The sequence below is a fragment of the Cottoperca gobio genome, chromosome 6, assembly GCF_900634415.1.
Source record: "Cottoperca gobio chromosome 6, fCotGob3.1, whole genome shotgun sequence".
NCBI lineage: Eukaryota > Metazoa > Chordata > Actinopteri > Perciformes > Bovichtidae > Cottoperca > Cottoperca gobio.
In genome coordinates, this window is record NC_041360.1 from 25,643,065 (window position 1) to 25,657,121 (window position 14,057).

General features: G+C 41.8%; 1 protein-coding gene across 1 annotated transcript; it reads left to right on the top strand.

The window, feature by feature from the left end:
* Window positions 1-3,135: 3,135 nt before the first annotated feature.
* rxfp3.3b (relaxin family peptide receptor 3.3b) lies at window positions 3,136-5,035 on the top strand. Its single transcript, XM_029433093.1, has one exon. It carries the CDS (start codon window positions 3,291-3,293, stop codon window positions 4,494-4,496), a length of 1,206 nt encoding a protein of 401 aa, XP_029288953.1. The 5' UTR covers window positions 3,136-3,290; the 3' UTR covers window positions 4,497-5,035.
* The last annotated feature ends 9,022 nt before the right edge of the window (window positions 5,036-14,057 follow it).

Genomic DNA, 14,057 nt, shown 5'->3' on the forward strand with positions numbered 1-14,057 from the left:
AAGCATGCTGCTTAATGTGTGTGTTACATTAATGTAACTATAAGCTCTATAAGATCATCATATGTTTGTCTCTGTCCTGTTTGAACCACGTTTCTCTAACAAGTCAACGTTTCATGAGTTTGATATTAATACAGAATTTGAAGTAAATGTTCCGCTTCATGTTCGTGCAGTCTGACAGTCTAATAAAGCTTCAGGTGCGTTGTTGAGTTTTATTAATCACATACATAGTTCGAGTCGTTTTTCACACATTTTTATGCAGAAATTTCCCACATTATACTTTTAAATACAGAAATCAACATACAATGTGTGAAAGCATCGTTCAGCAAAGTTTCCTCTTTTTTATTTCATATATTTTGTCAGTCTAAAGGCCACAGTGAGGAAACTTTATTTCTAGCAATGCTTTAAATCAATGTAAAAAACAACCAGTAGTTTATCATCAATGAAGGGGCAGTTTACATTTTAAATGAGTGGAAAATGTAAATAAAAGCCTATGAAAATAAGTGATTTGGATGAATGTTTGTCTTCACTAAAGCAGATTTAGTATGAAAGCTGTATTTAATTAATGGAGCCTTAATTAAATTCGTGTTGCTTTGACATTTATCTGAGATCTGTGCTAAAAGTTAAACGTCCCTGTGACATACAAAACTCCCCGACTGAGCTGCGACTCGCTGCCTTCAGGCTCCTCAGAGGGAAGCACTTAGCGCTTGTGCCTCTCGAGCCTGACAGCTGGATCCACGGCAGCCTCACTAATGTGTTTTCTCAAGGCGAGGGTCACGCCTGCTGCTTGCTACTGACGGCTGCAGCGTGTTATCGTCCTGATCAATTCCAGCAGCTTCTCCTCCTGAGAAATATGTGTTTACAATAGAGAGGGTTCAAGCAGCACCCGACACATCCTGCTACTAACTAGCTCTTTATTAAAGAAGTCATATGTAACGTTTCCTCTCTCTCCTGTCATGGTGTCATCAGTCCTGTGTTGTATATGTAGTGAGACAGAGACATGTGTAATGTTCCTGAAGGTAACGTTTCCTCTCTCTCCTGTCATGGTGTCATCAGTCCTGTGTTGTATATGTAGTGAGACAGAGAGATGTGTAATGTTCCTGAAGGTAACGTTTCCTCTCTCCTGTCATGGTGTCATCAGTCCTGTGTTGTATATGTAGTGAGACAGAGACATGTGTAATGTCCCTGAAGGTAACGTTTCCTCTCTCTCCTGTCATGGTGTCATCAGTCCTGTGTTGTATATGTAGTGAGACAGAGACATGTGTAATGTCCATGAAGGTAACGTTTCCTCTCTCTCCTGTCATGGTGTCATTAGTCCTGTGTTGTATATGTAGTGAGACAGAGAGATGTGTAATGTTCCTGAAGGTAACGTTTCCTCTCTCTCCTGTCATGGTGTCATCAGTCCTGTGTTGTATATGTAGTGAGACAGAGACATGTGTAATGTCCCTGAAGGTAACGTTTCCTCTCTCTCCTGTCATGGTGTCATCAGTCCTGTGTTGTATATGTAGTGAGACAGAGACATGTGTAATGTTCCTGAAGGTAACGTTTCCTCTCTCCTGTCATGGTGTCATCAGTCCTGTGTTGTATATGTAGTGAGACAGAGACATGTGTAATGTTCCTGAAGGTAACGTTTCCTCTCTCTCCTGTCATGGTGTCATCAGTCCTGTGTTGTATATGTAGTGAGACAGAGACATGTGTAATGTCCCTGAAGGTAACGTTTCCTCTCTCCTGTCATGGTGTCATCAGTCCTGTGTTGTATATGTAGTGAGACAGAGAGATGTGTAATGTTCCTGAAGGTAACGTTTCCTCTCTCCTGTCATGGTGTCATCAGTCCTGTGTTGTATATGTAGTGAGACAGAGACATGTGTAATGTCCCTGAAGGTAACGTTTCCTCTCTCTCCTGTCATGGTGTCATCAGTCCTGTGTTGTATATGTAGTGAGACAGAGACATGTGTAATGTCCCTGAAGGTAACGTTTCCTCTCTCTACCTGTCATGGTGTCATCAGTCCTGTGTTGTATATGTAGTGAGACAGAGACATGTGTAATGTCCCTGAAGGTAACGTTTCCTCTCTCTCCTGTCATGGTGTCATCAGTCCTGTGTTGTATATGTAGTGAGACAGAGACATGTGTAATGTCCCTGAAGGTAACGTTTCCTCTCTCTCCTGTCATGGTGTCATCAGTCCTGTGTTGTATATGTAGTGAGACAGAGACATGTGTAATGTTCCCTGAAGGTAACGTTTCCTCTCTCTCCTGTCATGGTGTCATCAGTCCTGTGTTGTATATGTAGTGAGACAGAGACATGTGTAATGTCCCTGAAGGTAACGTTTCCTCTCTCCTGTCATGGCGTCGTCTCCCCTTTGAGCTGCGTCAGCGTTGTGTTTGTAGCCAGAAGCTTCATAAACTGACTGTTTATCCAGTTTTAAGACACTTTCTACATCCTGGTGTTTTTAACTCTATATTTGAAGGATGAAGGATTTTAGTCCTGAACGTCTGGATCTTTAGTTCTCAGAGAAACAAGCTGACAAATGTTAGCGGCAGCCGAACGGCGTGCAGAAGAAACTCAAATGTTTAGCCTTTGAATCAGAGGAGAGGAGGAGAGAAGAACTCCCATGATGCACCGCTGCTGCACCAGGAACACTGAAGGAATCCTAACAGCGACAATCAAACACCTGAGACGATCAATAACTCAGACAATATCGTAAGTTGTAAGAAAATAAAGCTTTAATGTTTATTAAGGTTTTACAAAAAACTAGAGAATCACATCCAGAGTTTATGTTTCTAACTTTGTGTGTGTAGATTTCCCCTAAAGTCTCCAACAGTTACATTACATAATGCCTCATTTACATATTTAAACATGTCAGAAAACTTGTAATATAACAGTAATTGTGTTAATGTGAGTAATGAAGTGAGAAAGCTTCATGATACATGTTTTTTTATCGTATTCACCTGCAGCGAATAACTAATAATAGCGATCAAACACATGATAATAATCGTAAATGTATTTTATGCTGCTCGTTGAGTTATTTACAGTCATGTGTGATATTACAAACAGGTGTTTTTCTGCTAGTTTTATGGAACACACGGGGGCAGGTGATGGGGGGGGGATTCTGTAAACGCCCCTTTGTCTTTAGTTTTGTCTTGAAATGACACGCCAGTCCCTCGTCGGGCACGCGCCTCCTCGGGCACCAGCAGTACATAAAGTGATCTGCGCGAGCGCGGAGCTCAGCAGTGAACCGCAGAGTTCAGCGCAGCTCTGAGGTGAACATGAGGGCCGCGCGGGAGCGCATGAGGTGATGCGCCCTGCGGGACTCGGCTCGGGTGTGTTACCGGAGAGGATGGCGGAACTGTGGAGCCACAACAGCTCGTCCTCGTGGAACCGCTCCGCCGCGGGACAGGACCGCTTCAGCAGCGTGGATGACATCGACATGCCGGCGGACGGCTCCTCGGCGCTGCGCATCCTCATCTCCATCGTGTACTCTGTGGTGTGCGCCGCAGGGCTGGTCGGGAACCTGCTCGTGTTCTTCCTGATGAAAGCGCGCCGCGGCCGGAAGAAGCGCTCCAGCATCAACTTGTTCATCCTCAACCTGGCCGTCACGGACTTCCAGTTCGTGCTCACTCTGCCCTTCTGGGCGGTGGACACGGCTCTGGACTTCAGCTGGCCGTTTGGGAACGCCATGTGCAAGATCATCCTCTCCGTGACGGTGATGAACATGTACGCCAGCGTGTTCTTCCTCACCGCCATGAGTGTCACCCGGTACTGGTCGGTGGCCTCCGCGCTAAAGGACCGGACCCGGAGGCGCGTGTGCCCGGTGCGCTGGGTGATCGCCGGGCTCTGGGTCTCCGCCACGGTGGCCTCTTTGCCCACCGCTGTGTTCTCCACGGTGAAGAGCGTGGCCGGGGAGAGGCTGTGCCTGCTGGGCTTCCCGGACGGACAGTCGTGGCTCGCGCTGTACCACCTGCAGAAGATCCTGGTGGCCTTCGTGTTCCCCATGCTCATCGTCAGCGTGTGCTACCTGCTGCTGCTGCGCTTCGTCCGTCTGCGCAGCATGAACAACAACCAGGTGAAGCGCAGGTCCAGAGTGACTCGCTCCGTCACCATCGTCGTGCTCTCCTTCTTCATCTGCTGGATGCCCAACCACGCCATCACCTTCTGGGGCGTGCTGGTGAAATTCAACCTGGTAAACTGGGACAAGACGTACTACATGGTGCACACATACGTGCACCCGGTGACAGTGTGCCTGGCGCACACCAACAGCTGCCTGAACCCGGTGCTGTACTGCCTCATGCGCCGGGAGTTCCGGAAGAAGATGAAGGATCTGTTCTGGAGGATTTCCTCCCCCACCGGGGCGAACACCTGCCACCTGCGGCCGTTCTCCGGGACGGTGCGCGCGGAGCCGGACGACACTCAGATAGTCATCCCGCTGAACAACGTGGAGACGGAGAACTGCAGACTTTCGGTTTTAACGGACCAGTGCGACACGGACGCGCTGCAGAAGTAAAACCAGACTTTAGAACTAAAAGACAAAAAGAAAATCTTCTGAATGAAGACTGATAGACATTTTAAAGTGGAGTTTTTACACTGCAGGATCCAACACCAGTATAAAACCAATAAAGGACTCGGACAAATCACCACAGATGGCGCATTACATGTGCATTAAAGGGATTGTATATATTGCCATCGCAATGTAAAAGTGTGAAACATAAAAGGAGAGAAATAACAATCGCGCGTAAATTGCGCACAAGGAGACGCGGTGCGTAAAACCATCCAGCTGCGTGTGTGCTTCAGCTGAAGTCCCACCACAGTAATGCTCACGTTGTTTTGGGAAGCTGACGTGTGTTTTTTTGTAAATGGAGTTCAATGCTGCTGCTTCTCTAAAGTGCTCGTGCAGAGGAGTCTCGTGCAGCATTCTGCTGCTGTGGAATATTATCGTTTGTTGTTGCTGGTGTGTAAAATGTTTGAGCTTCAGTGAATGTATTAAAGAAAAGCTGCCAATGCAACCTTTAAAACAATGTTTGGAGAATAAAATACTTAATTCTTGTTGGTGTTGGTGTTGATTGAAGTTGGAGCTCTTTCACACGTGGAGACAGGCCGCAGGCTGTGGTGCGTTCAGGGTTCAGTCTGCCAGTGGGCTGCACTCTGTCTGTAGAGATCATCAAAGGGGAGACCCTTACAGGAGGTGAATGTTTCACTTCAAAGATGAAACATTTCTTTGACACTTGGACACGTGACATCCTGTTGGAGAGTTTGAGTTTAAAGCTATTTTCTCATGCACACAGTTTACATTCTTCACAGCTGAGCTCTGCTCTGATTGGCTCCATCCACTGTCAATCAATCAGGGTCCAGGGCTATACATCTATACATGTTCTTTTTTAAAATTGGAAAACTTTGCATAGTAGTAGTAATACTACAGTACAGTAATACTACAATACAGTAATACTACAGTACAGTAAGACTACAGTACAGTAAGACTACAGTGTAGTAATACTACAGTACAGTAATACTACAGTACAGTAAGACTTCAGTACAGTAATACTACAGTGTAGTAATACTACAGTACAGTAATACTACAGTACAGTAATACTACAATACAGTAATACTACAGTGTAGTAATACTACAGTACAGTAAGACTACAGTACAGTAATACTACAGTACAGTAAGACTTCAGTACAGTAATACTACAGTGTAGTAATACTACAGTACAGTAATACTACAGTACAGTAATACTACAATACAGTAATACTACAGTACAGTAAGACTACAGTGTAGTAATACTACAGTACAGTAATACTACAGTACAGTAATACTACAGTGTAGTAAGACTACAGTACAGTAATACTACAGTGTAGTAATACTGCAGTACAGTAATACTACAGTCTGTAGTAATACTACAGTACAGTAAGACTACAGTACAGTAATACTACAGTGTAGTAATACTACAGTACAGTAATACTACAGTACAGTAAGACTTACAAGTATACAGTAATACTACAGTGTAGTAATACTACAGACAGTAATACTACAGTACAGTAATACTACAATACAGTAATACTACAGTGTAGTAATACTACAGTACAGTAAGACTACAGTTACAGTAAACTACAGTACAGTAAGACTACAGTACAGTAAGACTACAGTGTAGTACTACTACAGTACAGTAATACTACAGTACAGTAATACTACAGTGTAGTAAGACTACAGTACAGTAATACTACAGTGTAGTATACTGCAGTACAGTAATTACTACAGTGTAAGTAATACTACAGTACAGTAAGACTACAGTACAGTAATACTACAGTGTAGTCATACTACAGTACGTAATACTACAGTACAGTAATATACAGTACAGTAAGACTACAGTACAGTATACTACAGGTAGTAATACTGCAGTACAGTAAGACTACAGTACAGGAGTAAGACTACAGTACAGTAATACTACAGTGTAGTAATACTACAGTACAGTCATACTACAGTATATTCATACTACAGTACAGTAAGACTACAGTACAGTAATACTACGGTACAGTAAGACTACAGTGTAGTAATACTACAGTACAGTAATACTACAGTACAGTAAGACTACAGTACAGTAATACTACAGTGTAGTAATACTGCAGTACAGTAATACTACAGTGCAGTAAGACTACAGTACAGTAATACTACAGTACAGTCATACTACAGTATATTAATACTACAGTACAGTAAGACTACAGTACAGTAATACTACAGTACAGTAAGACTACAGTGTAGTAATACTACAGTACAGTAATACTACAGTACAGTAAGACTACAGTACAGTAATACTACAGTGTAGTAATACTGCAGTACAGTAATACTACAGTGTAGTAATACTACAGTACAGTAATACTACAGTACAGTAAGACTACAGTACAGTAATACTACAGTGTAGTAATACTACAGTACAGTAATACTACAGTACAGTAATACTACAGTGTAGTAATACTGCAGTACAGTAAGACTACAGTACAGGAGTAAGACTACAGTACAGTAATACTACAGTGTAGTAATACTGCAGTACAGTAATACTACAGTGTAGTAATACTACAGTACAGTAATACTACAGTACAGTAATACTACAGTGTAGTAATACTACAGTACAGTAATACTACAGTACAGTAATACTGCAGTACAGTAAGACTACAGTACAGGAGTAAGACTACAGTACAGTAATACTACAGTGTAGTAATACTACAGTACAGTAATACTACAGTACAGTAATACAGTCATACTACAGTATATTAATAATACAGTACAGTAATACTACAGTACATTAATACTACAGTATATCAATACTACAGTACAGTAATGATACAGTATATTAATAATACAGTACAGTAATACTACAGTGCAGTAATACTACAGTATATCAATAATACAGTACAGTAATACTACAGTGCTTTAATACTATAGTATAGTAATACTACAGTACAGTAATACTACAGTACAGTAATACTACAGTATATTAATAATACAGTACAGAAATACTACAGTATATTAATAATACAGTACAGTAATACTACAGTATATTAATAATACAGTACAGTAATACTACAGTGCTTTAATACTATAGTATAGTAATACTACAGTACAGTAATACTACAGTATATTAATAATACAGTACAGTAATACTACAGTACAGTAATACTACAGTATATCAATACTACAGTACAGTAATACTACAGTATATTAATAATACAGTACAGTAATACTACAGTACAGTAATGATACAGTATATTAATAATACAGTACAGTAATACTACAGTGTATTAATAATACAGTACAGTAATACTACAGTACAGTAATGATACAGTATATTAATAATACAGTACAGTAATACTATAGTATAGTAATCCTACGGTACAGTAATACTACAGTACAGTAATACTACAGTGTAGTAATACTACAGTGTAGTAATACTACAGTACAGTAATCCTACAGTACAGTAATGATACAGTATATTAATAATACAGTACAGTAATACTACAGTGCTTTAATACTATAGTGTAGTAATACTACAGTGCTTTAATACTACAGTACAGTAATACTACAGTACAGTAATACTACAGTGCTTTAATACTACAGTACAGTAATACTACAGTACAGTAATCCTACAGTACATTAATACTATATTAATCTTGTCTTCACTTTTCAGTAGAATCATTATTGTGAGTTGAATATATATTTTCTATAGAATGAACGAATTGCCAACAGCTGAACTTTTTGTTTACCGATAATTCTCTTCTACATATAGAATATATATATTATATATATATATATTATATTAACATATATATATATATATCAGGTGAGACATTAGTTCTCTTAATGTATCCAAAGATGTGCCTCAGGGATCGGTTGTAGGACCATTGTTATTTATCATTTATATAAATAATCTTAATCACAATGTTTTAAATGCAAATTTCCATTTTTATAATAATAATAATAATAATAATAATAATAAATTGTATTTATAAAGCGCCTTTCAAAGCTAAAAGCAATCTCAAAGCGCTAAAATGCAGGACAACAACACAAACAACAACAACAGACATAAGATTTTACAGAAAGGCTTTTTTAAAGAAAGGTTTTTAGGCTCTTCTTGAAGGAGTCGGTGGCCTGTGGAGCCCTCAGGTGTTCTGCTGATGACACAGTAATGTACTGCTCTGCGTCCTCCCCAAATCAGGCTCTTTGTCAGCTCCAGACATGTAGTCAGTTACAGTGTTCTTGCTCGGCCCACACCTGTCTCAGCACCGGATGCTGCAGTTTGTCTCTGTGTTAGCTGAAACTACTCATCAAAGAAAACTGAATAAAAACCTGTGTTTTAATTCAATAATTTAAGGTCGATAATTTGGTGTATTATTGACTTAATCAACTGGAGAATATGATCTGTAATTAATAATACAATATAAAATAGCACTTTTAACAGTTGTACTGGTTTTTACAATGAGTTTGTCAACATGTATTTGTCAACAGCAGCATTCAAAGTGTGCCCTGCTCACACAGATGTTTCTGTCTTTGTTATGATGCTGTCTCCCTAAACTAACAGAACCTAAATTTCCCTTTTCAGAAGCGCCATGCGGCCGCCTGCCACCACATTCAGTCTCTGTGCATTGGGAACCATTTAAAACAGCGTGCACATCCACCCTAATAATAATAATAATAATAATAATAATAATAATAATAATAATAATAATAATAATAATAATAATAATAATAATAATAATAAATTGTATTTATAAAGCACCTTTCAAAGCTAAAAGCAATCTCAAGGCGCTAAGTGCAACATATTAACAGCCATGTCACTCTCTGAGTCTGCTCCTTCGCTGCGAGCTAACGTTAGCTAACTTGTTCCAGTGTACGAGGCAGTGAAGCTAAATGTGTCTGTCAACCGACTGACAGTGAAACTGCGGGAGACAATCTGCTCATCACTCAGGCTGATGTTCGTGTCCCTGCAGAAACTACACAGTGTGCATCTCCTCTGCAGTGTCCCTCTGGTGTTTGTGTTGGCAGGTCATGAACTCTGAAGGACACATTAGACCTCCGGGGCGTCGACTCGTAACTTCAGAGGACTAACAAGGTTTCATCCAGCAGGAGGAAGCACTGATGACTGTGTGCTGTGCAGCGATGATTACTGCCACCGAGTGTTGGATTCATCTGGAAGTGATACGGCTCTGTGGGAGGAACAACAACCCTCTCAACACTCGCCATCTTAATGTGACTCTGCGATGCATTTCTACTTCACACCTGAACTCATCTCTCTGTGTTCTCAGGCCGTTTGCATCCGATCATGTGATGAAGCAGGACGAGTCTGTGGAGGAAAACATTTGAGCATTTCTCTTTTAGTTTGTAACTTTAAGAGATTTAAATGTATTCAAGAAGCTTTGAAGTTTTACTTAAAACTTCCTCACAGCAGGAGGATGTTTCTCTGACTGTGTCTGTCTGTGTCTGTCTGTATCTGTCTGTGTCTGTCTGTATCTGTCTGTGTCTGTCTGTATCTGTCTGTATCTGTCTGTATCTGTCTGTGTCTGTCTTTATCTGTCTGTAGTCTGTCTGTATCTGTCTGTATCTGTCTGTGTCTGCCTGTGTCTGTCTGTCTGTATCTGTCTGTGTCTGTCTTTATCTATCTGTATCTGTCTGTGTCTGTCTGTATCTGTCTGTGTCTGTCTGTATCTGTCTGTGTCTGCCTGTGTCTGTCTGTGTCTGTCTGTATCTGTCTGTATCTGTCTGTGTCTGTCTGTCTGTATCTGTCTGTATCTGTCTGTGTCTGTCTGTTTCTGTCTGTGTCTGTCTGTATCTGTCTGTGTCTGTCTGTGTCTGTCTGTATCTGTCTGTGTCTGTCTGTGTCTGTCTGTCTGTATCTGTCTGTGTTTGTCTGTATCTGTCTGTGTCTGTCTGTATCTGTATGTCTGTCTGTATCTGTCTGTGTCTGTCTGTATCTGTCTGTGTTTGTCTGTATCTGTCTGTCTGTATCTGTCTGTGTCTGTCTGTGTCTGTCTGTATCTGTCTGTATCTGTCTGTATCTGTCTGTGTCTGTCTGTATCTGTCTGTATCTGTCTGTGTCTGTCTGTATCTGTCTGTATCTGTCTGTGTCTGTCTGTATCTGTCTGTGTCTGTCTGTATCTGTCTGTATCTGTCTGTATCTGTCTGTGTCTGTCTGTATCTGTCTGTGTCTGTCTGTATCTGTCTGTGTCTGTCTTTATCTGTCTGTATCTGTCTGTGTCTGTCTGTATCTGTCTGTGTCTGTCTTTATCTATCTGTATCTGTCTGTGTCTGTCTGTATCTGTCTGTGTCTGTCTGTGTCTGTCTGTGTCTGTCTGTGTCTGTCTGTATCTGTCTGTCTGTATCTGTCTGTATCTGTGTCTGTATCTGTCTGTATCTGTCTGTGTCTGTCTGTTTCTGTCTGTGTATGTCTGTATCTGTCTGTGTCTGTCTGTGTCTGTCTGTATCTGTCTGTGTCTGTCTGTGTCTGTCTGTCTGTATCTGTCTGTATCTGTCTGTGTCTGTCTGTATCTGTCTGTGTCTGTGTCTGTCAGTATCTGTATGTCTGTCTGTATCTGTCTGTCTGTGTCTGTCTGTATCTGTCTGTGTTTGTCTGTATCTGTCTGTGTCTGTCTGTATCTGTATGTCTGTCTGTATCTGTCTGTGTCTGTCTGTATCTGTCTGTGTTTGTCTGTATCTGTCTGTATCTGTCTGTGTCTGTCTGTATCTGTCTGTATCTGTCTGTGTCTGTCTGTGTCTGTCTGTATCTGTCTGTATCTGTCTGTGTCTGTCTGTATCTGTCTGTATCTGTCTGTGTCTGTCTGTATCTGTCTGTATCTGTCTGTATCTGTCTGTGTCTGTCTGTGTCTGTCTGTATCTGTCTGTGTCTGTCTGTGTCTGTCTGTGTCTGTCTGTGTATGTCTGTCTGTCTGAGTCTGTCTGTGTCTTCATGTCTGTCTGTGTCTGTCTGTATCTGTCTGTATCTGTCTGTGTCTGTCTGTATCTGTCTGTATCTGTCTGTGTCTGTCTGTATCTGTCTGTGTCTGTGTTTGTCTTTATCTGTCTGTGTCTGTCTATGTCTGTCTGTATCTGTCTGTGTCTGTCTGTGTCTGTCTGTGTCTGTCTGTGTCTGTCTGTGTCTGTTGTCTGTATCTGTCTGTGTCTGTCTGTGTCTGTCTGTGTCTGTCTGTGTCTGTTGTCTGTATCTGTCTGTGTCTGTCTGTGTCTGTCTGTATCTGTCTGTGTCTGTCTGTGTCTGTCTGTGTATGTCTGTCTGTCTGAGTCTGTCTGTGTCTTCATGTCTGTCTGTGTCTGTCTGTATCTGTCTGTGTCTGTCTGTATCTGTCTGTATCTGTCTGTGTCTGTCTGTATCTGTCTGTGTTTGTCTTTATCTGTCTGTGTCTGTCTATGTCTGTCTGTATCGTCTGTGTCTGTCTGTGTCTGTCTGTGTCTGTCTGTGTCTGTCTGTGTCTGTCTGTGTCTGTCTGTGTCTGTTGTCTGTATCTGTCTGTGTCTGTCTGTGTCTGTCTGTGTCTGTCTGTGTCTGTTGTCTGTGTCTGTCTGTGTCTGTCTGCAGCCGCAGGAAACAGCGTAGCTTCAGTTATCAGTGAGCTGATGTTCAGCCACAGCACCGCTGCAGACCCCCTGCTGTTACACAGCTCCAGCAGCTGTGACTGCAGCGGTTCTGGTTCTGGTTCTGGTTCTGGTTCTGGTTCTGGCTGAGCTCAAGTCTCTCCGGCCGCTGACTGGAGCTCCGTCTGATCTCATCTGACCCCCCACCCTCTCGAGCTGCTCTCCTCGCTGCGCTGCCATCGGGAAGACGAGATGAATATTTGGTTGTTTTCTAGTTTCTGTCTCTGTGGATTCAGGAAACAAAGTGCCGTCACACAGACTTCAGCTCGGTGACATCAGTGCAGTAAACATGAAGACTGTCAGACTGCAGAGGTTCTGACCCGACATCACAGCTTGGTGTTGTTGCCCTGCAGACTGACTGACACAATATATATGCAAAACACAATATAAAGAATAAAGTACTGAACCTTTAACCCAGAGCTACACACTGAACCTTTAACTCAGAGCTACACGCTGAACCTTTAACTCAGAGCTACACACTGAACCTTTAACTCAGAGCTACACGCTGAACCTTTAACTCAGAGCTACACACTGAACCTTTAACCCAGAGCTACACACTGAACCTTTAACTCAGAGCTACACACTGAACCTTTAACTCAGAGCTACACGCTGAACCTTTAACTCAGAGCTACACGCTGAACCTTTAACTCAGAGCTACACGCTGAACCTTTAACTCAGAGCTACACGCTGAACCTTTAACTCAGAGCTACACGCTGAACCTTTAACTCAGAGCTACACGCTGAACCTTTAACTCAGAGCTACACGCTGAACCTTTAACTCAGAGCTACACGCTGAACCTTTAACTCAGAGCTACACGCTGAACCTTTAACTCAGAGCTACACGCTGAACCTTTAACTCAGAGCTACACGCTGAACCTTTAACTCAGAGCTACACGCTGAACCTTTAACTCAGAGCTACACGCTGAACCTTTAACTCAGAGCTACACGCTGAACCTTTAACTCAGAGCTACACGCTGAACCTTTAACTCAGAGCTACACGCTGAACCTTTAACTCAGAGCTACACGCTGAACCTTTAACTCAGAGCTACACGCTGAACCTTTAACTCAGAGCTACACACTGAACCTTTAACCCAGACGTTACTGAAGCTTCCCTGCACTGATCCAGCTGATGCAGCTCAGTGACGCTGGATGATCTCAGATTACAGATGAAGTGTGTGATCAGAGGACGCTGCTGCAGCCCTGAGGAGACTCTGCACACTGACTCACATTCTGCTTACAGAGGAGCAACATGTTCACAGATCCTTCTTCACACAACAGGATCGCAGTGTTGTGTCTTCGCTGCAGACGAGCCGCTCGTTGGGAGGAAAAGACTAATGCATGTTCCTGTTTCTCTCGTGTGCTCAGCAACTTCTTCCTCTTGTGGATGAACACAGTTTTAAAGTTGTTGCAGCTTCTCTGAGTCAAATGTTCGCTGTAAAGTGATGCAGCTCATACGTACATCTTACAACAAAGAGTGAACATGTATTTAACACCAACCTGCATCTCCAGACAGACAAATCAACCCGCTTTACTTTGGACAGTTATGTTTATTCATCTTCATATCGACACTTTGTAGTGTGCACTATTTAGTTAATGAGTGTTTGACACACAAGCTGCTGCATCTCATCAATAGTTCTTTGATTTGATTTATAATTAAGAGTTTAAGATTTATAACACTTTTCCTTGTAAAGCATCTCAATTTGCATATCATTTAAATTGTTCATTTTTATAAATGTATTTCTGCAATCTGTGTTTTAATCTTTTTATCCTTTTTGTTTTGTACGTCAGAGTTGGAAGACGTCGACACATGTACGATGAGAGGGTTCACGGGAATCTTCCAAGGATGCCGACAGAACACGAAACATCTTCATACACTTGATGCATGTTAGCACGCTGACGCTAAAGCTAACAGGTAAATAAAGAAAGACTTACA

What these genes read in the sequence shown, in the direction of transcription:
- rxfp3.3b (XM_029433093.1), top strand. Translation starts at nt 3,291, where the DNA reads ATGCGCCCTGCGGGACTCGGCTCGGGTGTGTTACCGGAGAGGATGGCG.